The 22638-nt window shown below is 45.1% G+C and overlaps 2 protein-coding genes, 1 long non-coding RNA gene and 2 other non-coding genes across 6 annotated transcripts; 1 reads left to right on the forward strand and 4 right to left on the reverse strand.

Annotated features, from left to right (window-relative positions):
• Window positions 1-3944: 3944 nt before the first annotated feature.
• Window positions 3945-8477, reverse strand: LOC136490218 (uncharacterized). Of its 2 annotated transcripts, XR_010767548.1 has the most exons (5): window positions 8378-8477; window positions 5709-5997; window positions 4975-5033; window positions 4787-4858; window positions 3945-4134 (listed from the first exon to the last, which is right to left on the reverse strand). It is a non-coding gene; the product is annotated as an uncharacterized lncRNA (long non-coding RNA). The 2 variants fall into 2 exon arrangements; XR_010767547.1 differs by lacking the exons at window positions 5709-5997; window positions 8378-8477 and having other exon boundaries at window positions 4975-5264.
• LOC136490501 (small nucleolar RNA snoR99) lies at window positions 6311-6408 on the reverse strand. Its single transcript, XR_010767779.1, has one exon. It is a non-coding gene; the product is annotated as a small nucleolar RNA snoR99 (small nucleolar RNA).
• Window positions 6520-6618, reverse strand: LOC136490500 (small nucleolar RNA snoR99). The gene has a single exon (XR_010767778.1). It is a non-coding gene; the product is annotated as a small nucleolar RNA snoR99 (small nucleolar RNA).
• An 886-nt stretch (window positions 8478-9363) lies between the features above and the next one.
• LOC136486463 (probable methyltransferase PMT26) lies at window positions 9364-12907 on the reverse strand. Its single transcript, XM_066483365.1, has 5 exons — window positions 12829-12907; window positions 10854-12743; window positions 10539-10713; window positions 9988-10455; window positions 9364-9849 (listed from the first exon to the last, which is right to left on the reverse strand). Exons 2-5 carry the CDS (start codon window positions 12703-12705, stop codon window positions 9636-9638), a joined length of 2709 nt encoding a protein of 902 aa, XP_066339462.1. The 5' UTR covers window positions 12706-12743; window positions 12829-12907; the 3' UTR covers window positions 9364-9635.
• A 1548-nt stretch (window positions 12908-14455) lies between these two features.
• On the forward strand, window positions 14456-17595 carry LOC136488367 (uncharacterized). Its single transcript, XM_066485326.1, has 2 exons — window positions 14456-15598; window positions 16156-17595. Exons 1-2 carry the CDS (start codon window positions 14456-14458, stop codon window positions 16207-16209), a joined length of 1197 nt encoding a protein of 398 aa, XP_066341423.1. The 3' UTR covers window positions 16210-17595.
• Window positions 17596-22638: the final 5043 nt, after the last annotated feature.

Consider the following 22638-nt stretch of genomic DNA (forward strand, 5'->3'; position numbering starts at 1 on the left):
TATTTGGGGATAACAACAATTAAAAGCACATTCAGATTATAGACAGTTTGGCAATAATTTATATAAAAAGCAAGCGTTCTTAATAGTAAGAAATGCTCATTTGATCATTGTAAAGCTGGAATTCAGCAGGTTATTGGTTCCTACTTTCTAGAACTGCAATTCAGTTCTGCAAGCAACACTCTTTCGACACAGTATAATTGTAACATGAAATGTGCTTAGAAGCTATTAATTTTCCATAATAAAACAAGAGCATTTGTTTGTCATAATTTTAACATTCACCCTGTGTACCTAAAGAATAGAAATTATGCCACACGTAATGATTCATGAAGATATTTCTGATAGTTTAAAAAAGGATATGAGAGCGTAAAAGGGAACAATCCAGCAGCTATGAACTTTTCACCTCATATATGCACTTGACAAATGCCACTGCCATTGTCAAATTGTTATTATGTTAACCGCACTATGCCTATGGCTATGAGACTATGGTAGAATGCGCCTATTAGTCAGCACTTGGTAGATATGACAAAAAGGCACAAAATGGAACAAGCCCAAAGGAGAGTTCTGCATAAACCCCCCATGTGGTCACTTGGATTTTGAAAGGGTTCAACAGTAAAATGCAGAAAATTTCCTTTTTCTGACAATCTTTCTAGAACAGAATACAATGCAGAGAAACCAGGAAAGAGAGGGGGGCTGACATATATGTCACACATGAATTAACTTATCAACTGCAATATGCAATTGTATAACCATTAGGCCTTATCAGAATTCACTATTTCCTTAGCACGATAAAGAAAATCAACCAGACCAATCTCAAGGTATCCAGACTTATAGACTAGCAATATGAATTCTAGACAGCCTGAGACCCTCATTTTCACTTGGCACTCAATCATCATAGGAGGAACACATAACCCAACCATTCTCCCAGTACAATCAAGTGGGCATCAACAGACCGCATCACCCAAGCATCCACACGCACCACAAACCCAACTCCCGATTCCAAAACAACGACAGAGACAAAATCTTGCCTTAGGCAAGCACAAACCGCAATAAACAAAAGGAAAAGGTGAGTTAGCACAAATCACAAGAGACAATTTTTTTCTATAGAAGGACAGAGACAAATATCTAAGATGTGTTGCCACAAATCACAGCAAAACCAGAGGAACAGAAGCGAAGCGATAAACTGCTATCATGTGTACTTTCACCAAAGCTTGCCTCGTATATTTTTGCAAACTTCTGTCAGATTACAACAAAATAAGGCTCATCCTTCACTTCCACCAGAATCAATATATCTCTCCGGGCGCATAGCATACTTGTAGCATTTAGCTCCCATAAACCAATTGACTAGGGGACTCTCCGTCGCAAATCAGCTATCTCAGACCACAAAAACCAACACTGGTGGGTTCTGCTCACTAGCCTCCTCCAAGGTACAAAAGCCCTACTAGTGTTGTGGACTATGGTGTTTGTGCAGGGATAGAGGTGGCTAGGAATGAGTGGGGAGTAGTAGCAGCGTACATACTCCTACAGTTTAGCTCGTCTTCGAATATAACCTCGCACATAGCCCAACACAAGCGCAGATGAGAACACTGTACAGAAAATATCACACACAAAAACATAAAAACTTCTACAAAACAAACAAGGACGAGCTTAGCTTCTGGGGTCTTTATTTGCATAAATTACAATAAAACAGAATCACAAAAATGCAGTGTGTTCTAGCACAAATATCTAAAATGTGTCGGCACAAATCATAAGTAACAATTTTTTCTAGAGGAAGATAAGGACAAAAATGTGGTGTGCACTAGCACAAATCACAATAAACATAGGACAAGGTATGTAGCACAAATCACAAGAAATAATTTTTTCTAGAGGAAGACAAGGACAAAAATGTGGTGTGCGCTAGCACAAATCACATTAAACAAAGGACAAGGTATGTTAGCACAAATCACAAGAAACAAAGGACAAGGTATGTTAGCACTAGCACAAATCACAATAAACAAAGGACAAGGACAAATATGGAACAAGGAAGATAAAGGGAACAAGCATTCTGTTTCAGTTGTTTTTTTGTACGCAGGCCGTGTTAACGGGTCCGCGAATCAAACCCGTTAAACCTTACCGGGCCCGCCAAAGCTTAACGGGTGGACAAACCGATACCCGCTAACTGAAATTTTGCTCATTTGGGCTAGAATTGAACTATTGGCCTAGTAAACACACGTACAAGCTTATTGACAAAATAACAACTCTGCCACTATAGAAAGAAACTCTGCCACAAATCAAAATTAACCGATACCCTGGTTGTAGTAAGACGATAGTAGATGAATTAAGCAGGATACAGTCTTCAAAAAAGCGCTTGATCTCTTGTAGGCGGTGAGGAGACAGCTCACTGATATAGTTGTAGTGACGATATTCAGGATCATCAGCAGTCTGCTATTATCTTGTCATCTTTTTCACCCTGACAACGCCCAACAGATACCCATAGTTAGAAACAAAGTAAAAGCAGGGTTGTTCTTTTCCCTCTACCTCAAATAGTGTCTAACGTGAAATACCTGGTCAATCATGGGCATAAGGCCAATTGCTCTTCCTTGGAGAGGAACGAACCAGGAATAACAGGCTCCTGCATGAGATAAATCATCACAAGGTCATGACACTCCTCGTATGATATCACAAAATTCATTCACAAATAACTGCAATTGACTCAACTATAGAGCAGCTAGTCAGTCTGACTGTCTGAGAATGTGTCTACAAGAGAACTAATGTTAGCTATCCTTGAACAGAAATAAGGACCTTATAATCCAAAGAGTGAATACTCTACATTCTTCACAAATGCTCCCACAAGACAAAGACAAGTGGAAGAAGGAAGACTAACCTACATCAGAACCAACACTTTCATTGGGTCATTGTCTTCACAAAGAGTCCTCGGAATGAAACCATAATTGTGAGGGTATACAACTGATGAGTACAGGACTCGATCAACCTACCAAATTATAGCACATGTCAGAAAAAAGAAAAATAAATTAAACTATTACATTTCATTAGTGCAGGACTCAATCATCCTGTACTAGCAAATTTCTAAAATGTGTCGGGACAAATCATAACTAACATTTTTTCTATAGGAAGATAGATATCTAGAAATCTAGCAGATCTATGACAAGCACTGAAGATAAATGTCTGAAATCTCTAACAGCCTCCTACCAAGAATTAGTTAAATTATTATTGAGGGATGTAGCCTGAAATCTCTAAAACATGGTAGTAAACTATATGTAAAGCGCATGTTAGCTTTGCATACGGCTACAGAACTTAAACGACACAGCAACAACAATACTGAAGGACACTTCTGCCTCTGCTATCAACTTTGAAGAGCTAAATACTGAGCATTGCCGTGCAAGTGCAGCTTCAGTAATGAAAGGGAGAAATGATTTGCCTCTGGCTATTAGAAAAGTACTAGTGTTATTACTAATTTAACTATGGTGTGGGCTAGCACAAATCACAATAAACAAAGAAAAAGTTTTGGCCCAGTAAAACATTACACAATTGTAGAAAATGTGGAAAACAGACAAACTATGAATCCCAAATCGTTCAGTTCAACTATAGTCTATACCATGTACAACCCACTACATAAAACCCAGATCAAAAAAGTTGGAAGGATTCTCGTGGAAGAATGATTTCCTTACTAATAGTCAACCCCTGAAAGTAAAAAGGGACATATTGCATATCCTCAACACTAAAATTGCAGTGCTCAATAATTGCAATTTACAGCATTGCTGGTTGCAATTATTAAGTAACTGAATGTTTTATTTGTTTTTTCATGAATAGAACAGATTAATAGGAACAGAGCACTGCGACTATTATGGACAAGAACAATAAACACCACTAATCTATTAGTGGATAGGCCTGAGGAGATACTATATGTTCAGAGCATCTATAGCAGTCTATTCACATGCCCGGGAGCATGCAGCAGCAGCAGCAGCAGCAGTAGCAGAACGCGGCCAAGCTGCAGATCGGACGCACTGACAGAGAAGATTTTAGGATTTTGAGTAAATCAACACAAACAAAAAACAATGCATACAGGAGGGTAGAAGTTTACTGGAATTCTGTCAAGGTACTTCTCTCTGATCTGGTTAGCTGCAGACTGCCTCTTCTCTGTAACAAAAGGTCTGACAGATCAAGGGTTCAGTTATGTAACATGTTAACAGATTTCAAGATGTGTTAGCACAAATCACAAGAGAGAATTTTTTTTCTATGAAAGGACAAGGACAAATGGTATGTGTTGGCACAAATCACAATTAACAAAGTTCAAGATATGTTAGCACAAATCACATGAGACATTTTTTTCTATGAAAGGACAAGGGCAAATAAGAGGTGTGTGTTGGCATAAATCATAATTAACAAAGTTTAAGATGTGTTAGCACAAATCATAAGAGGACAATTTTTTTTATGAAAGGACAAGGACAAATAACAGATGTGTGCTAGCACAAATCACAATCAACAGAATTCAATATGTGTTAGCACAAATCACAAGTGACAATTTTTTTCTATGAAAGGATAAGGACAAATAAGACGTGTGTGCTAGCACAAATCACAATTAACAAAGTTCAATATATGTTACCACAAAATCACAACGAACAATTTTTTTCTATGAAAAGACAAGGACAAAAATAAGGTGTGAGCTGGCACAAATCTATGAAAAGACAAGGCCAATTTTGAAGTTCCATCATACATGTTAGACTTAAAATCTATTATCTTAGAGATCTGGTAAATAATCAAATACTAGTCCCATGACAAGTAAACTTACCCAGAATAGAGAAGAATATCATGAAACCAGCTGATATATGCACTACCCTTCAGCTACCCTTCAGCATTTTCACTGCAGTTAAGGAAACAATTGTCGTATCAAGCCGAAAGATCTATTCCTTAAAGAGAAGAGTTGTATTAAAATAGAAATTATATGCACTCCATAAAAATGTAGTGTCTGATGCTTACACTGAAACAGAAGACCCATTTCCAATCCCAAATAGCCCATACAGAAGAATATCGATGCCCTAAAGCAAGAACAATTGCATGCTCTAAGTTAACTAAAATAGTGACAAAGTTATTTATAAAGACCAGATATTGCACATGTTACACACCATAATTGCAGTAGTTGAAGTGTGCAATTTACTACTAATAAATGTGCAATCAACAAAATGGTGCTTCTACATAAAGGAATAGAATAAAATCACGGTTCAGTAGAATTCTAATGCAGTTTGCAGTAGAAATTTATCATTCTCCATGGCTACATGCAGGTCAAAAAATTGCCTAGCTCAAAAAACTTATGCTGGACTACTAAAGCAACCTCATATTCACAATTAAGTTCATACCAGTTCACAGTTTAGACAAGTTAAACTTAAGTTCACAGAAAAATACACTCAAATAAGAGGTGTGTGTTGGCACAAATCACAAAGAATATGCATAAATTTAGGCATATGTAGTACATGATATTGCATTCACAAGTTTGGGCTTCATAATAATCTGGAAGAAGTCACACAGTTCATTCCAAGTTCCAAGAGGGGAAAAGGAGCATGTTGGTTAAGGCTTCACGCACGGCATATAAATATATAAAACCCCTTCGTTCTTGCTAGTTTTAATTAGCTTTGACAATCATGAAAATCGATTCGTTCACATGTAAACAGATAGCAGCACACATCCTAACTCATTTCAGCAAGCTATTTGTTTACCGTGAACATGTTAACATAGTAGCAGAATGCCCCCACTATCACACTGAATCCGCACTTGGGCAGTAGGCATCAGTCAGAATTAGAAATACAGCAGGCGCCATCACCCAGAGAAACAATAACAGTTTGTCGACAGCTTCTAAATTGTGCAGCTCCAGGACAACAATACCAAATATACATTCCATGTATTTAACTCCAACTTCATTCTGCAAGGCAGCATCTTTCTGCTTCATTGGGAGCCATCAAGTCAATTAGCATCAGAATCACAGTAGCAGCAAGTGGACCTGTAAGCCTAAAACATTACCAAGGCAAATAAGTTCACATATTATCCTCTTTTTAGCTTTAAGCCAAGCACAGGCTTGCTATTGACCCATAGGACAATACCAAAAATACCAGGCTATAAGGCGAAAATCACAAGGGCACAAATCAGCCACCATGAAATCACATTTTCAAGGTACAAAACTGGGAAAACAGAAGGCTACAAATAAAAAATAGATCATATTACTTGCAAGTTGCAGGACAAATTATGATCCAATCGTTCAACAAAGTTTAAACAAAAGAATATGCATCTGAGTATCTGACAACCTAGCATAATAAATTTGTTAACTTCTCCATTTCACAAATGATCAGCTAATAATGTATGGATAGCAACTAAGTGAGCCAAATGGTGGTAAACATTGGGACCTGCTCACCCCACAGGCACTGTTGTTGCCATCAGGGCAGCGTATTACTCCAAAACACATGACACTTCAAACAAGCTGTGTTCAAGCAGGTAAACAGAACAAATATATAACCAGGATAGTATGGAGGATGTACATTTCCCATTCTTAATGATCAGTTAAACATGTATGGCTACTAGCTGACAAAGTGAAAAAAATGGAGTAAATATTGGGACGTTTTATCCCACAGGCACAGCATAAAAGCCATAGGGGCAACTTAAAAGTCCCAAATATATGACATGTCAGGTTAAACTTAAAGCCTAATGGACAAGTTAGAAGCAAAGGTGGTTAAATAAGCAATTTTGTGTTCCATCTTAAGAATCACAAAAACTGCAGCAAGCGAATGATCAGTACAGATTGAATCATGGCACATAAAACTATGTATGAAAATTTCCAATCCTTATCCTTAATTATTAGCAGAAAACATAATATCAGCTCACAGTGAATAATATGGTAGTACATCTCAGGGACCTGTTCATCCCACGGGCACTATGCAATTGCCATTGGGGTAGACGTAAAGTCCCAAACATAAGCTCTACACTGTACCCAAAACTTCAACCTCGCTAATCCAAAATTGAGGATGGAGCTCAATACCATATTAATGCCAGCCGCTAAATTAACACTGGACCAAAGTTGGTTTATCATATGATCCTCATGACCACAAAACATGCATAATCATGTCAACTTGTCAAGCAAGGCCGAGTTCCTATAGGGCCTGTTTAGATCCATAACTAATAGCTCAAAATGAACTACCTAGCTAATTAAAGGTTAGATAAGTACCCTAAATACCCCTAACAATTGGATGGAGAATCCAAACAGGACCAAACTAATAGATTAGCCAATAGCCTTACCAATAAAAAGCTATTAGCTGCTTTTCTATGCTAGCTAACAGATACCTTAGTTGATTGGTTGGCAGTGTAGCACCTAATATGAGCAAAGGCAGCCAAACATCATACATTGAGCAAATTTGCGATACACATGGCCACAAGTGCATTCTAAATGTTTAACCATGAGGATAACTATCAATCCAACAGTATGAATTAATTTCAGATGTGCAGAGGATTGCAACAGATAGTAGAAGCTAATCTTATTAAGCAAGTACAATAACTGCTGATACTGATACAGACAAATTTAATGATATGCAGATGTTTACATCAGTAAAATCATTATGCAAACCGTGGCTTAACATCCACCATCTTATTAATAGCCCTCATATTCAGAACCCAGCAAGGTAACAAAAAAATAATATTCACTCATTGCGAACAAGGATCCAAGGGCACGCGCAATAACATGGTACAGAACTGCCTAAAAGAAGTAGCACACAATTCTTCGTTAATCACTCTGGAACCAAATCACTTTGTCAATGAAAGGAAGGTGATATTGAATCAGACCCCACTAATAAAACGATTAAGCACAAACAGAAAACAACTGCTCGATCGGTGCCTGTCCTGCTCCCGGTGAGCAGATCTCCGTCCGTGTCCCCGTGCAGTCCTGCAAGGCCGAGTCCTGTTTCTAGCTTGGCCTATGAGATAGCCACTACTGCTACCTAGCGCCGAGCGCAGCAGTAGAGCAGCGCAGTCGGCCTTAACCCCGCTCGCAACAGCGCCCTATGGCTCGTCGGCTGCCGCGGCCGCGAAGGAGCGACGACACCCACGACCCGCTTGCATGTTCGCTCCCCACATCATCCGCCGCAGGCTGCAGCAGCACACGCTCTGCTCCCCACGCCGGCACGCCCGAGCCCCGAGTCGAGTCCCCTACCTCATCAATCCCCGCCACCCACCTACATCCCAAAATCTCCCACCCAAATCTCCATCCCTCTGCCGTCATCAAAATACACAGATCCACGAAATCTACTCCACATGACGAAATGGGATCCAGCACACACAAGAGCAAAGGAGCAACAAACAAGGGAAAAAACAGCGGCCAGAGCACGACGGGGATCCTGTAAAATACCTTCGCCAGCACTCCGCGACGGGGAAGCACGAGTTCGCCGGAGCAATCGCCGCAGCGCCGACGAAATCGCCTTGGGAGCGCGTCGCGGGGTAGAGCGTCGAGGGGAAGAAGAGGAAGAGGAAATGCGCTAAAAATGGATAGCAATTTTCAACGGACAGGGTACAGACAAAGTGGGCCCTCCAAATCAGAGAAAGAAATGGCGCGGTGGCAAGGAGACACACGATGCCTATCCAACGGACACAAAATCCATGTGCCGAGACAAGATAAAACACACATGTGCTCTATAGCATTTCTGTATATTTATAATAACTTCAAACAATCAAAGGTGATTAGACTAAACCAGATTTTAAAATATCACACCGATACAAAACTGATATTTCAGTATTATCGGCATAGGTTGATTTTGAATTTGAATTTTACTCACCAGAATTTGGTCCTACGATCCAAACGAACGTGTGCCAGCCTAAAACAAGTGGGTAAAACTTCCATGGTATCCTAACCCTAAAAAATCTGTCATGTTTTCACCCATCCTCTTTCTTTCCAAGCCGCCGCCGCTCTCTTCCGTCCTGGCGGTGCTCTCAGTTCTAAAGTGTTATATTGACACATTTTTCTATACCATTTTGTATCATTTTTTATATCAGATGGTTTAGATTTATTTTACGTGATTTTCTTTATCAATTACGGGTTTTAATATATATAAATTTTGGACGAAAATTTTCTTGTATCACTAGATTTTCAATATTTCTGTTTAACACTGGTCACCGATGTTTAGGACCTTAGCAACTTATTTTACCCGTGACCGAATGAGAGTACATTGCAAATATGCTATTATATGAAATGCTGGTCAAATTCTAAACTCTTTTACGTACATTGACACTGACTGGCGGCTCCCACGTCTTGGTAACATTTTTTCTACCGATGAATAATTCTGATTTCCATATGGATATATAGGCATTATTCAATGGTTAATACGATAACTGCACAAATTATATATCTATGTATGTACTCGATTTGAAGTACCAGGTACAAGCATGACCTCCAAAAAATAGCCATCGAAACCCGGTCAAAAACAATATAACACACAATACCTACAAAATGTTTCTCTTCATCTACGTATCACTCAGGTTTTCCTTTCTCTTTTTTGTGATATAAGGACCCTAGCTCACTCAGTTAGTGCAATGCTGCAGCACCAAGTGTTTGTGTAGATCAACCTTTTTCTGTACGTACGTGGTCCGAAACAACTACACGCACGGCTAGGTCATCTGGTCTCGATTTCCGTGGGCCGCCACGTCGTCTTCCTCGCGCACAGCATCGCCTCCTTGTTCTTGGAGACGGTCATCCTGACCTCCCACTGCAACGACCTCACCACGCCCTGGATCTCGTCCACCGTCTCCTTGTCGTCCCGCACGATGAGCTTGCCGTTCGGCCTCAGGATCCTGTCCACCTCCACGATCACCGGAAACACCTTGCACCTGCCAACAATCCAAACAACAGAGGACGGATTCGTCGTGTTCATGTCGATCGTCGTCGGCGCGCTTGAACGATCGATATGCCGCATGTAAATCAGATGGGAGGTAGCTAGCCATGGCCTCCGTTCTCTTCCTACCTACCTGGGCTTGAGCTTGGAGAAGAGGTGGTCGGCATGGAGGAGGTCGTAGGACCTCGGGTAGGTGCTGAAGGACTCGCACCAGTCATGGTAGATCCCGAACAGCCCGCGCTCGTAGATGACCGGCAGCGTGTCCGGCGAGTCGATGGTGACCACGTTCATGACCCACACCTTCATCTCCCGCAGCGCCGCCGCGAACCCTCCGTAGACGGCCCTCATGTCCATGACGTTCCGGATGGTCTTCCAGTCGATGCCCATGCCGGCGAGGTACGAGCTCCGGACCACCTTCCTCCAGTGCTGCAGGTCCGCCGCGAAGTCGTCGGGAGCCGGCTTGCCGTACACGCCCACCTGGCTGCGGTCCAGCCAGTAGGGCGCCTTCCGCAGCCTCTCCGGCCACAGCGCCGGCCACCGGGAGCCACGCACTGACTGGTCCTCGGGAACACGGTGCATACACGCCCGGAACTTTATGTTCCTGCATGCATGCATGCATCGTTGTCGTCAGTTTCCGGTCTGACGTGGCAACTAGTAGTTCAGACAGTGGCCTTGTCTTGTTACCATGCAGCGTTGGGGTCGTCGGAGGGCTCGCACAACGCCGGCTCCTTCTCCGGCCTCTTGTCATAGCAGACGTTGTTCACCGGCTTCTGGAAGATGACGAGGCCGACCAGGTCGACGGTGTCCCTGGTCTTCGCCACCATCTCCCAGCACATCGCCTTGGTCAGCTTCACCATTTCTGCAAGACACGAGACCAACAACGTTGTGACCAACTCATGAGCGATCGATCTTGTTTGTCTCGGCAATGGCGGTGGCGTCCATGCATGCATATATAATGCCTTTGCGGCCTTGCAAGGGGAAAAACGAGCTAGAGCTGACCGTCCCAGATCTCCACGTCCTCCGGGAGCTTCTGGTACACCGGCGTGGCGGACCAGACGAAGAAGCCACCGGGGCGGAGCAGGCGGTTGAGCTCGAGGAGGAGCATGCCGCCGTCGATGTGCCACGGCACGCGGCACCGCGCGCAGTGCACGACGTCGAAGACGTTGGCGGGGAACGGGAGGCGCTGGGTGCCCATCACGGCGGAGATGGCCGGGATGCCGCGCTCCAGCGCGAACTGCACCTGCGCCTCGTGCTCGTCCTTGGGCGCCAGCGACATGGTCAGCGTGTCGCGGTCGAACAGGTACCCGCCGAAGCTGGCCACGCCGCAGCCGACGTCGAGCACCACGCGGCTGCGCCTGCCCCACGCCACATCGGGAAAGGAGTTCTGGATCAGCTCGATGTAGTGCAGCGCGCCGTGCTTGAACTGCGTGCCGCCGCCCGGGAACGTCAGGTACTCGCCGGAGACCTTCACCCAGTTCTGGTGCCCCTTGTACTCTGCCAGCTTGGTGTGCGGCACGTTGTAGTACCAGATCTTGTCGCGGCTGTGCGGCCACCGGATCGGCTCCCGGTACTCCGGCGGTGCCGGGACCAGGCACGTCGGCGCCTCCTCGGGGCAGTGCCGCTCCCGGTGCTCGTAGTGCTTGTCCGTCTTGAGCTTCTTGATGGCCGCCACGTTGTCCAGGCACGGGATGTAGTCCGCGCCGGCGCTCGAGTTGCACAGTTTCCACGCCACCGTGGCGACGGCGCCGGCCGCCTTCTTCTTTTCTTTCTTCCCCTTCTTCTCGGCGCGCTTCTTCTTCTCCTCGGTGGACTCCGCCGCCTGCGTCGTGAACGATCCGTTCTGCGCCGCGCGCTCCGTCAGTAGCTCCGCCTGGACGTTCGGCTGCGCCTCCGCTGCTGCAGGCAGCTGCTGCTCGACACCGTCCTGTTTCTTCTCGTCTTCGGAAGTCGTAGTGGATGTGGTGGTGGTGTCGTCAGTGGCCGCGACCGCCGACGCCTCATCCTGCTTGTCAGTGTCGGTGGCCGTCGCCGTCGCCGTCGCTGCTTTGGCCGACGGCTTCACCGTCAGCGCGGCGCCTTCGACCTTGGCACTCTCCTCCGAGATGCGAGTCTTGTTGCCGTCGTCCTTCACAAGGTCGACGCCGTCCATCTTGCCGTTCTCGTCATCGAACGTGAGTTTCTTGGCCGAGCCGCCGCTTGCCTCGGCGGTGCTCTCCTTGACGACGCCAGTCGCCGCCGCCTGCTCTGCTGCGCTCGCCTTCGCGTCCGTGGCCGTCTGCTCGGCGGCTCTCTGATCCAGACCGCCAGCATCCTTGGTGTCGATCGCCGTCTGCTCCTTGCCGGCGGTATCGACCTTCGCTTCGTTGTCCAGAACCGCCTCCTCGCTGGCGCCCTTGTCCTGCCCCGCGGCGGCGTCCGTCTCGCCGCCGCCCGGCTTGACGAGCTCCCCGCCCTCGGACCTGCCGTTCTCGTCGTCGAACGACTGGTCCTTGGACGACGACGCCGCCTTCCCGCCGTCGCCTTCTGCTGCTCCGCTGTCACCGGGCTTGCCGGGGATGTCGACATCCTCGGCGCCCTCGGCGGCGGCGGCTGCGCCACCGGCCGTGGCCGCCTCCGCGACGACGTTGGCGCTGTCCTGCTTGACGGTGTTGGTGGCGTCGATGGAGCTGTCCTCCTCCTTGACGTCGGCCTTGACGGCCGCCTTCTCCGAGGACAAGGAAATGGCCGCCGGGACGGTCTCGGGCGAGGACATCATCCACAGGCCGAGGAGGCAGAGCGCGACGAACACGACGAAGGTCGCCGTGGAGTAGAACGACGACCTCTGCCTCTGGTTCCGATCGAACAGGGCCATCCTCTCCTCTGTTTTGGATCAGCTCATGCAAATCCGCTCTGAATCGGAGTAAGAGGAGACTAGTAATGAAATTTGGGTGAGAAGTAAACCAAATCAAGAAATCCAGGCATCATCCATTGTTACCTAATTCGGATGAATCCCCCAACGAGAAGCAAATCCATTCACACCTGCAGCAGTGGTCTGTGTTGTTTCATGATTCCGGATTCTCCCGAAGGAGAGTGTGCATGCGCGTTCTTAAGGGCGCCGCGGGTGGCAAGTTTGGACGAAGGGAAGAGAGCGTAAAGCGGGGGAGTGAGCGAGAGACAGGCGGGGTCAACACACAGGCCACTCCCCGGCTTTGGTGCGCCATGCCCATGCATGCAGAAATTGCAGATACAGTACGAGGAAGACGACGATCTACAACTAGGCCAGCCCAAGGTCCGTGCCAAACGTACACAGCTGGGTGGTAATTCATTTCTATAAGAAACTAGCAACCCAGTAAAAGTACACCTTGTTCATGTTATCTATTCTAATATGTATTTAAATTACACTTTATATTATCGCTGGACGCACAAATACGTACGATTCTGAGTTTCTAACTCAACCAATGTTCATCATGAGGCAGCTTCCAAAGGAGTTACTGAGATACATATAGGCATTGTGGGACATAAAAAGACAAATGGAAGAATCCTAGCCGGATTAGAGAGAGAGAGAGAGTAGAGATGGAAACGGACCGGGTTGACCCAATGGATAGTTAATCTGACCTATAAAAGTAAGGGCAATGGATCATACGGATCGGTCTCAAAGTCTAAAATAGGTCGATCTAATAGTCATATAATAACCTTTTAAAATTTCTCTTTTTTCTTCATCTTTTATAAGCATGGTTCATCATAACTTCATCTTTTATAAGCATGGTTCATCATAACTTATAAGTACATCTATGGTTTGAAGTAGTTTGAGGAATATCATATTTCAGAACTAAAAGCAGATAAAATTAAGTACATCTATAGTAAGCAAGGAAGGAAGGATGGGTACTTAACGGTAAAAAACCAATAGCTGAACAGGGCCTTTCTTACTTGTTAGTTAGCGAGCACTGAATTCAAGTTTGCATAGCTCCCTGTTCTCTCAGCTTTGGCATGGCCAGCTGCAGTGGTAAGACCGACGCTTGGATTGCAGTTTTTTTCTTTTTCAAATTACACAGTACACACTTACAATGCACGCACACTCAGCATTCATAGCCAGGGGCCAAATCATCATTTTACAGCTGCTCTTTCACCTTATTTTAATGCGTTCGGTGTTCTTCAGCAAATTTTGCACAAAGTAGAATGTCCACCGACAAATTGATTTAATTTTAGTATTCGTTGGCAAAGCAACCTCACTTTCAATCTCCACTAGCAAATTTTATTTTTTGTTTTTTTCTTTTTTTTTTTACAAAAGAGTTCCGGCAAGAGCTAGGTGTCTTTTTTTTTTAAAGATGATTAAATTAAGGCCCTGTTTGGCATGGCTCCAACTCTGGATGGAGCTGCTCCACTCCAGAACTCCAGGTGAAGCCAGCTCTAGGTAGAGTCGTAGCTCTAGGTGGAGCCAGCTCTAGGTGGAGTCGGAGCTGCAAAAGAGTTGCTCCAAAACTCCACCTCTATTTGCACTACAGCTCCATGGAGTTGGCAGCTCCATGGAGTTTTGGAGTTGAGGTATTTGGCTTGAAAATTAGCTGGAGTTGCTGAAGTTCAGCTCCAGAGCCATGCCAAACACCCCCTAAATCTAGAGTAAAATGAGACAAAGACGTTACAGTGGGAATCTGCAATTCAGACCCCCACGGGCCAGTCGCTGTTCATCTCCTTCCCCCAATCCGCCGCCAGAACCAAACCCTCACCGGCATGGCGCCACCACGCTCGTGCCGGAGCTCATCGAAGACACCATCGCGGAGGTCCTCCTCCGAATCTCCCCGGACGAGCCCGCGCACCTCGTGCGCGCCTCCCTAGTCAGCAAGCTCTGGCGCCGCATCCTCCTCGACCCCGCCTTCCTCCGCCGCTACCGCGAGTTCCACTGGATACCACCGCTGCTCGGCTTCCTCCGCAACTCAATCACCGCCAGCCTCTTCCAATCATTCCGCTACGTCCCCACAACATCAGCATCCACCATCCCCCAGCCGGCGTTTGATTGCGTCAGATGGCGAGCGCTCAGTTGCCGCCATGGGCGAGTCCTCCATGACATGGGCTTCTACGGCGTCGACCTCGTTGTCTGGGATCCTATCACAGGCGATCTGCAGAGGCTGCCCAAGTCCAGCATCACCATCTCCTTTTACAGCTCCGCCGCGGTTCTCTGCGCCGCGGGTAGCTGCAACCACCTCGGTTGCCATGGTGGCCCCTTCCTTGTGGTCTTCGTGAGCTCCCATGATGGCCGTCCCGGTGAGTTGTTCGCTCGGGTGGGTGTGTATTCGTCAGAAACTGGCGCGTGGGACACTCCCGCTCCTCTTTACTTAGCCGGCGTCCGTTGCGAGGTCGACCTTAACAGGAATGGTGCTCTTATCGGAGATAACATCTATTTCTCCCTTGAGCTTGGTGAAAAAATTCTGAAATTTGATTTGGGCAATAATTCCTTATCTATTATGGATCCGCCGGACTTGTACAATTGTGGTGTTCTCCTCATGCAAACAGAGGAGGGTTCACTTGGGCTTGCTGGCATTAGGGGTTCAAGGCTTTACCTATGGTCAAGAGAGGTGGATCCAAAGGGAGATGCCGGCTGGGTACCACGAAGGTTCATCAAGATTCAGAAACTGTTCCCCAATAACATCCCCCGTTACAGACGCAGTGTGATTGGTTTTGCTGATGGTGTTGGTGTCATATTTGTGAAGACAGATGTTGGTATCTTCATGATGGAGCTCAAGTCAGGTCGGAAGAGGAAGGTGAGGAAGGTAAGCGAGCCTGAGGCTTGCTGCGGTGTCATCCCATTTATGAGCTTCTACACTCCACGTACAGTGCTAGCCCATTGCCTAGATGTAATCCTGCACAATGGCTTTCATGTACGGTTGCAATTAATGTTTATCTATTAAACTGAATATTGATGATGATGTTAGTCAGTTCAAAACTGAATACATGGCACTATCTGAAGATCTCGCTTGATTTTGGTTAGGTCAGAATTTTAAGTGCTATTACTGAAAACGGCACCACGTGCCCTAAAAAGTTTTTGTTCTTCTTTTTTTCACAAATTAACCAGAATGTTTTGATTGTAGTGTTGATATCTCCTATGGCTGTTCTGAAGTTCACATGCCAATACCCAAACCTTTTATACCTTTGGGATTGCACCAATAAATCATAAACTACGTACTGTTTTATCACATTTTGGATTGTTCGTTATTTTACCCTACTTTGTAAATACTACACAATTGGCAGTTTGCACTATTCATCTTTAAGCACTGTTTGTGTGGGCATAATAATTTCAACTTATATGCTACTGCATGTTGCTTTTCAGATTGGGCTAGCAGAAAACTACAATCATCATCAGAGACAAATTAATCACCGTTGAACCAAGGTATGGTAGTGCCTGGACTGTGTACAAATTCACCAAGTTGAATCTGCTGCAGTTAGCGTCTTTGCAGGTTGGTGCTTTGGCATGTCCACTGTTATTCTCTTGGGTAGTTTAATTTATGGTGGTGTGAACCATCATTGGACCTATGATGTTATGATCATGGCTGTGGCAACTATATTTCAATTTTAGTTAGTCTTGTGTACGATGGTGTTTCATTAATGTTTAACCCTAATATTATCGTTTTAATCAGAAGCTATATTATGGCTGTTTTGACTGGAAAATGAACCTGTGTACTTCAGTTTAATAACTTTAATTTTCATTTCTGTAACAAGGGTAGCAGTTACTGGCTTTGCATGTACTCAGGAATCCACTCAGAACTGTAAAGAAGTCAGGATTTTGAGTTCAGCATCTGTCTGAAATATTGGTCGTCTCTCTGGTTGCATACAGTTTAAAACTTCGTTTATTGGACGTCATGAGCCAGAGCGTGCTCCAGCTTTTTTTATTAGAACACTAGAACGCATATGTTGATTGGAGCTTGTTTGTTCTGTTGCAAGAGTGCGAGAAAGTAGTGGAAAAGGATGGTAAACAACTTTTTCTGGCAGTGACATGGGAGCGGACGACCCTGTGTTGTAGTTCGGTCAATGGCTGTTTCCTTTGTCTGGAGATATCCACTTTTTTGCTTCAAAGGCCGACCTGAATCTTTCATAGCCAGATACCAAATCCAGTGTAACCTTGTGTAAATTTTATGAGTTAGTCACATGTTTTACACATGCTTGTTTTCAGGCAGTGGTGGTTTGTCATCACTAGCAGGGACTAATTTTAAGTTCCAAGCCTGAAGTTGTACAGTTTTAGTGTCTATGCAGGGCAGGCAGACTGCTATCTGTATCTAGTATTTGAGTGTTGGTTTGGTTTCGGTACAGTCAGGTTGTTCACACAGTGAATGAAGCCAACACTGTCCTAAAGACCTAATTAAGCAAACATGGAAAACATGGAAGATGAAGACCTCCAGAGGCACCGGTGCGTAGTGGAATCCTAAGCCTGGATAGTAATGTGAAGAGAGGCAGAGGAAGACCGAAGTTGACTTAGGTAGAGGCAATAAAAGGAGACTTGCAAGGATGGAATATACTCAAAGACTTAGCCTTAGATAGGAGTGCTTGGAAAACAGCTATTCACGTGTATGAACCTGATTGCTTCTACTGGGTTTCAACTCTAGCCTACCCTAACTTGTTTGGGACTTAAAGGCTTTGTTGTTGTTGTTGTTGGAAAACCTGAAGACTATGCTTCAGGTCTTAGTTAAACACTTAAAGTTATTTAAGTTTATGTTGTGTTCATGATTGATAACTCCACTTGGAACCGAAGATGTATTCGGTCATCCTTTTGTACTGAAACCTGAGTTTGCTTTACTTATTCATTTATCAGAATCCGTTAGGAGTTTCCGCTCTCTAAGGAAAATACCAGGAAGTGAAATTACACATTTTTTTGTTTAGTTTCTGTTTTTATGTACATAAAGTTGCTTGTTTGTAGGATTGCTTGCAGTTTGAAGCTTTATTTGTTCAACTGTGTCTTTGTTTGATGGACTGCTTCAACTCAAAGTTGCCAGTTTGCTGTCTAGCAAGCTAGCTAGTTTACAAATTCATTCAAGTAGGGTCTGCTGCTATTGAAATTTGCTGGGCATATTAACCTGAAATATTGTTTTTGAGGAAATAAAAAACTATGTATAGCCTTTATCTATACTATAAAAGAGCGAAGAAATTAGAAAATAGCTGTCACCCAAATTTCATACCCACCCTATATTAGGACCGTTGGATAATGAATTGTCTTTAGATCTAATGCTACACGTTAATCTAACTGTGGGTCATGTCCATCTTACACCTTACCTTACGTGTTCCTGCCACGGGATCTTACACTGGCATATGTTTTTTTTTCACCGAAACTTTCTTTGCCCGAATTTCCTACCCACCCACCCCGCCCCACCGGTGGCCAACACCTTCGCACGCACGCACACCTCCAGCTAGATCACGCACCGCCGCCGTCGTGCCCGCCCACTCTCCTTCTATAATCTCTCTCTCTCTCTCGCCTCCTCACAAAGCCACCGATCGAAGCCCTAGCGCGCCGGGCGGGCGCGACCTCGCGCACGGGAACCCGGCGGCCGGCAGGCGGTAGTGTGGCACCGTGCGGACGTGTGTGGCAGACCGCAGGCGCAGGCGGCTGCAGGCTGCATCATCGCAGCCAGGCACTCGCTTGCAAGCACGTTTATTTCTTCTTCGTTGCAGTCTGTGTTGCAGTCTTGCTCTCTTGCGGTTCAGGTGTTCAGGCATTCAGCATCAGCAATCCAGCTCTTCAGCAGTTCTGCTTTTGGACCTACTATTGGCTGGCCGGCCTGCCTATTATTCTTGGTTTCTTGTCCCATGCTTTTTTGCTGGAATTGGCATGTGTTTGGGTTTGGTTCTACTAAATCTGCATCTTCATATTATCGTATAAAGGTTAGATCTGAATAACAAGCAAATTTTGTATCTTTATTGGTTACTATATGAACTTTATCTTGAACTATTCATCGCTCACTATGACGAGATATCATTACTATGTTCTTATTTCAGTGACTAAAAGCCCGACGACCCGAGCACTACTACAGAATCGATTTTTAGGGACGGCTCGTAACCCTTTGTAGAGATGGTTTGGCCAGTCACCCCTACCGAACCGTCTTTACAAATCATGCATTTGTAGGGGCGGCTCCCAGGCCGCCCCTACAAATCGATTTGTAGGGGCGGGGGCGGCTGTAGTACCAGCCGCCTCTATAATACCTGTTTGTAGGGACGGTTCAATCTAGAACAGCCCCTACAGTACATTTTTCCACAAAAAAAATCAAATTTACAATTCAAATTCGACTAGAACACCGTTTGTTTCCGCGTATTCCGTTCAGCGTTCGCGTTGCCAAACGCCCCGCGACCAACATTCCGAACCGCGTTCGCGTTGCCGAACGCCCCGCGACCAACGTTCCGAACCACGTTCGCGTTGCCGAACGCTCCGCGACCAGCGTTTCGACCACGACTACAAGCACAAGAGTATTATATAAACTACAATTACAAGTCCAATTCACAAGAATATATACAATCCATCATTAAATATACAAATTCCATACACATTGTTATCAACGTCCTAGAGCTTGCCTTTCAGTCTCACGAAGGTGTTGGTACTGAGGATTTCTACCTAAGTTAGACTCGCGGTCATGGTAGGCGCCTTTGACGTGTACAATCTGGTCCAATATGAAGTTGCAAAGGTCGCCGACGAGCTCTAAGAGTTGGTCATCCTTGTATGAGTCTCTTTTCATTCCTTTCTCTTCTCTCCACTACAAGAGAACAAGTTTAGGTTTAGTATTTCATACCATGTACGAAGTTTTTATACTACGGGTGAAGAGGTTCAAACTTACTCTTAAGGGGTGTCTCCTGTAGGCATCGGTGTTACTCATCATAGAACATATATAGTATTCACAATGTATACTCCTAGGCTTCTGCTTGGGGCACTGTGTGTTTTGCATATGAAAATGTTAAGTAATGCTTTTGGCAGCCATGTAACAGAGTATTGAAGTAAGTTACACTTACTGCACATAGTATTTTTATAGCCAGCTTTTCCTTCCTTGCTGGATCATGCCTTCCATGATGATTAGTGACATAGAACCTAAATGCCCTGTTCGAATTATTTTAGCAAATACAACTTGTTAGAATCCAAAAGTGAACATTACAAGTACGTATACAAACATATAAGCAAATGAGGATTGTCGATATGTATACGTCTTGAGAATCGATATGAAGTCTTTGTATGTCACCGAGTCCCTATCTATTGAATCAAAGACCCATGCCATGCTCCTCCCGACATCGACGGCTATACAAATCTAGTGGTTGCTGCATGGATTTAATCATAGAACTAGATAAGCCCTTTTGCATCGAATAAAATATATCGAATAAAGCTTTAAGTATAGAGTTGAACTTACTCGAAGTTGTAAGAAAGCCGTATAGTAGAGTGCTGTTGGAGATTTTTGAAAGCCAGGGCAATGTATGCCGCAACCTTAAGGGACTCTTCCCTTAGTTTCACCATACGGATGCGCTCTTTCTTCCGAAGAGTCTTTGCAGCAGCTAGCTCTTTGGCATCCAGTGTCCACTGTTTAGGGTAATTCAAATTTGTTTGGGCTATAGCTTGAGGGTCTAGATACCCGGCTTTCATACTTGGCATTTGTTTGACAATGTGCACTTGCATTCTACAAATCACGGCGTGGGTTAGTTACAACAAAATTCAAAGATTATATTCATATCATATTGGGAGGACAAGGACTTACAGGCACCACGTGCGAATTAGATTAATCTCCATTTCTCCCAGGTGAAAGCATGTGTGCATGTCATTGAAGTCAAAGACAATTTTCCCGACTGGGCTTCCAAATGTACCGGTGGGGAAGCATGCTTGTATGAGATCTATGCTCGTTGGGAGAACATGCAAGTACCAATCATGGAACCTTCTCATTCCAAGTGGTAGGCGCTGGATGTCTCGGTTTGGTAGGAAGGGCTTGCCTCTTTCATATGTTTTTGGGTAATCCTTTGATCATTTGATGGCATCAACATTTGGATACTGTTTTGCAATTTGGTGGAGTTTGCCAGTGATGGCCTCCTCAGAACCCCGTGATGGGACTTTTTTAACTTGATTCTTAGGCTTGAACTGGTCACGGGAAAACCACTTGGACACCGACGAGACGTCTTTCATCAGAACATAAACTGGCCTTATGGTGATTGGATGCTTCTTTTGAAGTTCCCATTCAGACACGTCCTCATCTTCTTGTGCATCACCTTCTTCAGGAGGCACTCGTTGTTCATGTATTGGCTGTGCTTGTTGAGAAGACTCTGGCATCTCATCATGCACTTGCTCGGTACGAGCTGAAGAAGGTTGTGGCATCTCATCAGGCACATGCTCGCTAGGAGGCAGGGAAGAATGTGGCATCTCATGAATGTGGTGGTCATGAGATGGTGAAAATATCTCCCCGACCTCAACAACTCGCTCCAAATTTGGGAGAGGGGGAGGCGGTGAAGAAGCAGTCAATATATTGTCCTGTTTGTGCCAGAGGATGAACTGCCCCATAACGTCTCCGAGTAACACCAGCCCCTCGGGAGTTGCATAGTCTATCCTCCACTGCATGAACTCGGGCTTCACTGTATGCACCTCGACCCTAGTGTAGTCCGACAGTATCTTATTATTGTGGTGTAAGCCACCAGGAGGATGTGTCACACCCGTTGCCACCTCCATCACAGTGTTCTGTCAGCCGCTGAGAAACACCAAGGTGCAACTAGTTGGTTCTCGTATGCGATCGATAGGGGTTGTGGCTATAGTGGAACCTTGGCTGCTAGGAACTTTTGGAGGGCTGCCAACTAATGCCAGTTCTCTCGGCGGCGTCACTAATATCCGTGGCTCCGTAGACAGTCCTTGCTCCTCCAGTGCCTTCGCAACTAGAGCCTTCACTTAGAGCTCAAGACTAGTCTCCCGGTCTCTGCCATGTTTCTTGTACATGTGCTTGTCCTCTTTGAATCCTTACTTTTAGGTCGTCCTTTTCCCTAGCCCCCTGGTGCGGCCTGTGTGCTCCTTGTTTCCCAAATCAAGGCTAAGCTCGTCCCTCTCTCTAGAAGGATTGAATGAGCCCTTTTCCTTGTCTTTAGCATATTTCAGTATCCTTGATACTGCTTTTTGGGTCTTTGGCTTATCAAACTTAAGATTACTGCCAGATGATTCTGTACTCCTTGCATATACCAATTCCTTGAGTTTACCTTCAAATTCATCACATCGATATTCCGAGCAGTTGTGGCCTCTTCGTCCATCTTTCTAAACTGCTCTTCCTTGGCATAGTAGCCACCGGGGCCTAGATGATGGTGGTGTTTGTTCCTCTTCGCCAGCTCGGTGTTACGGGCACTGAGCTCCAATGCTTCCGGTGAAGTCTTCTGAGCCACGAGCTCCTCCCATTGACTAGGAGTTATTTTGCCGAACTCGTTGAAGGGAGTTAACCCCTTTTGGATATACTTCGTGTTGAGCTTCGACCTCCAACGTCAGAATGACTCTCCTGTCATCCTGAAAGCATTTTTACCAGTTCATGCTTACCCTCTGAAAATCTAAAATTGAGCTTCAGCTGCCTATCCCATAGTTCATTCTTTTTGTTCTCTAGTACCTCTTTCCAGTTAGGGATTGTTGGGTTCAATTTATCTCTTACTAGGGCCTCGATCGCATTATGGAATTGTCCTCTTAATTCCTTCGGCTCAAGGATCTCCCTTGCTGGCCCGACCTCCGTTATCACATAGCATGCCTTATCTGGATATAGATTTCCTTTTCTATCCCATCATTTCCTCTTAGGCTTGGTAGTCGTGGTTGTGTCTTGAGGTTGTAGAGCAGAGGCATTGT

Source organism: Miscanthus floridulus, chromosome 10 (assembly GCF_019320115.1).
Source record: "Miscanthus floridulus cultivar M001 chromosome 10, ASM1932011v1, whole genome shotgun sequence".
NCBI classification, from domain to species: domain Eukaryota; kingdom Viridiplantae; phylum Streptophyta; class Magnoliopsida; order Poales; family Poaceae; genus Miscanthus; species Miscanthus floridulus.

Coding starts and splice junctions, on each gene's coding strand:
- LOC136486463 (XM_066483365.1), bottom strand. CDS start 12,705: ATGGCCCTGTTCGATCGGAACCAGAGGCAGAGGTCGTCGTTCTACTCC. Junction 10,714..10,853: donor GGACGTGGAGATCTGGGACG/GTCAGCTCTAGC, acceptor CGTGTCTTGCAG/AAATGGTGAAGCTGACCAAG. Junction 9,850..9,987: donor TTCTCCAAGCTCAAGCCCAG/GTAGGTAGGAAG, acceptor GATTGTTGGCAG/GTGCAAGGTGTTTCCGGTGA.
- LOC136488367 (XM_066485326.1), top strand. CDS start 14,456: ATGAGACAAAGACGTTACAGTGGGAATCTGCAATTCAGACCCCCACGG. Junction 15,599..16,155: donor GGAAGAGGAAGGTGAGGAAG/GTAAGCGAGCCT, acceptor GTTGCTTTTCAG/ATTGGGCTAGCAGAAAACTA.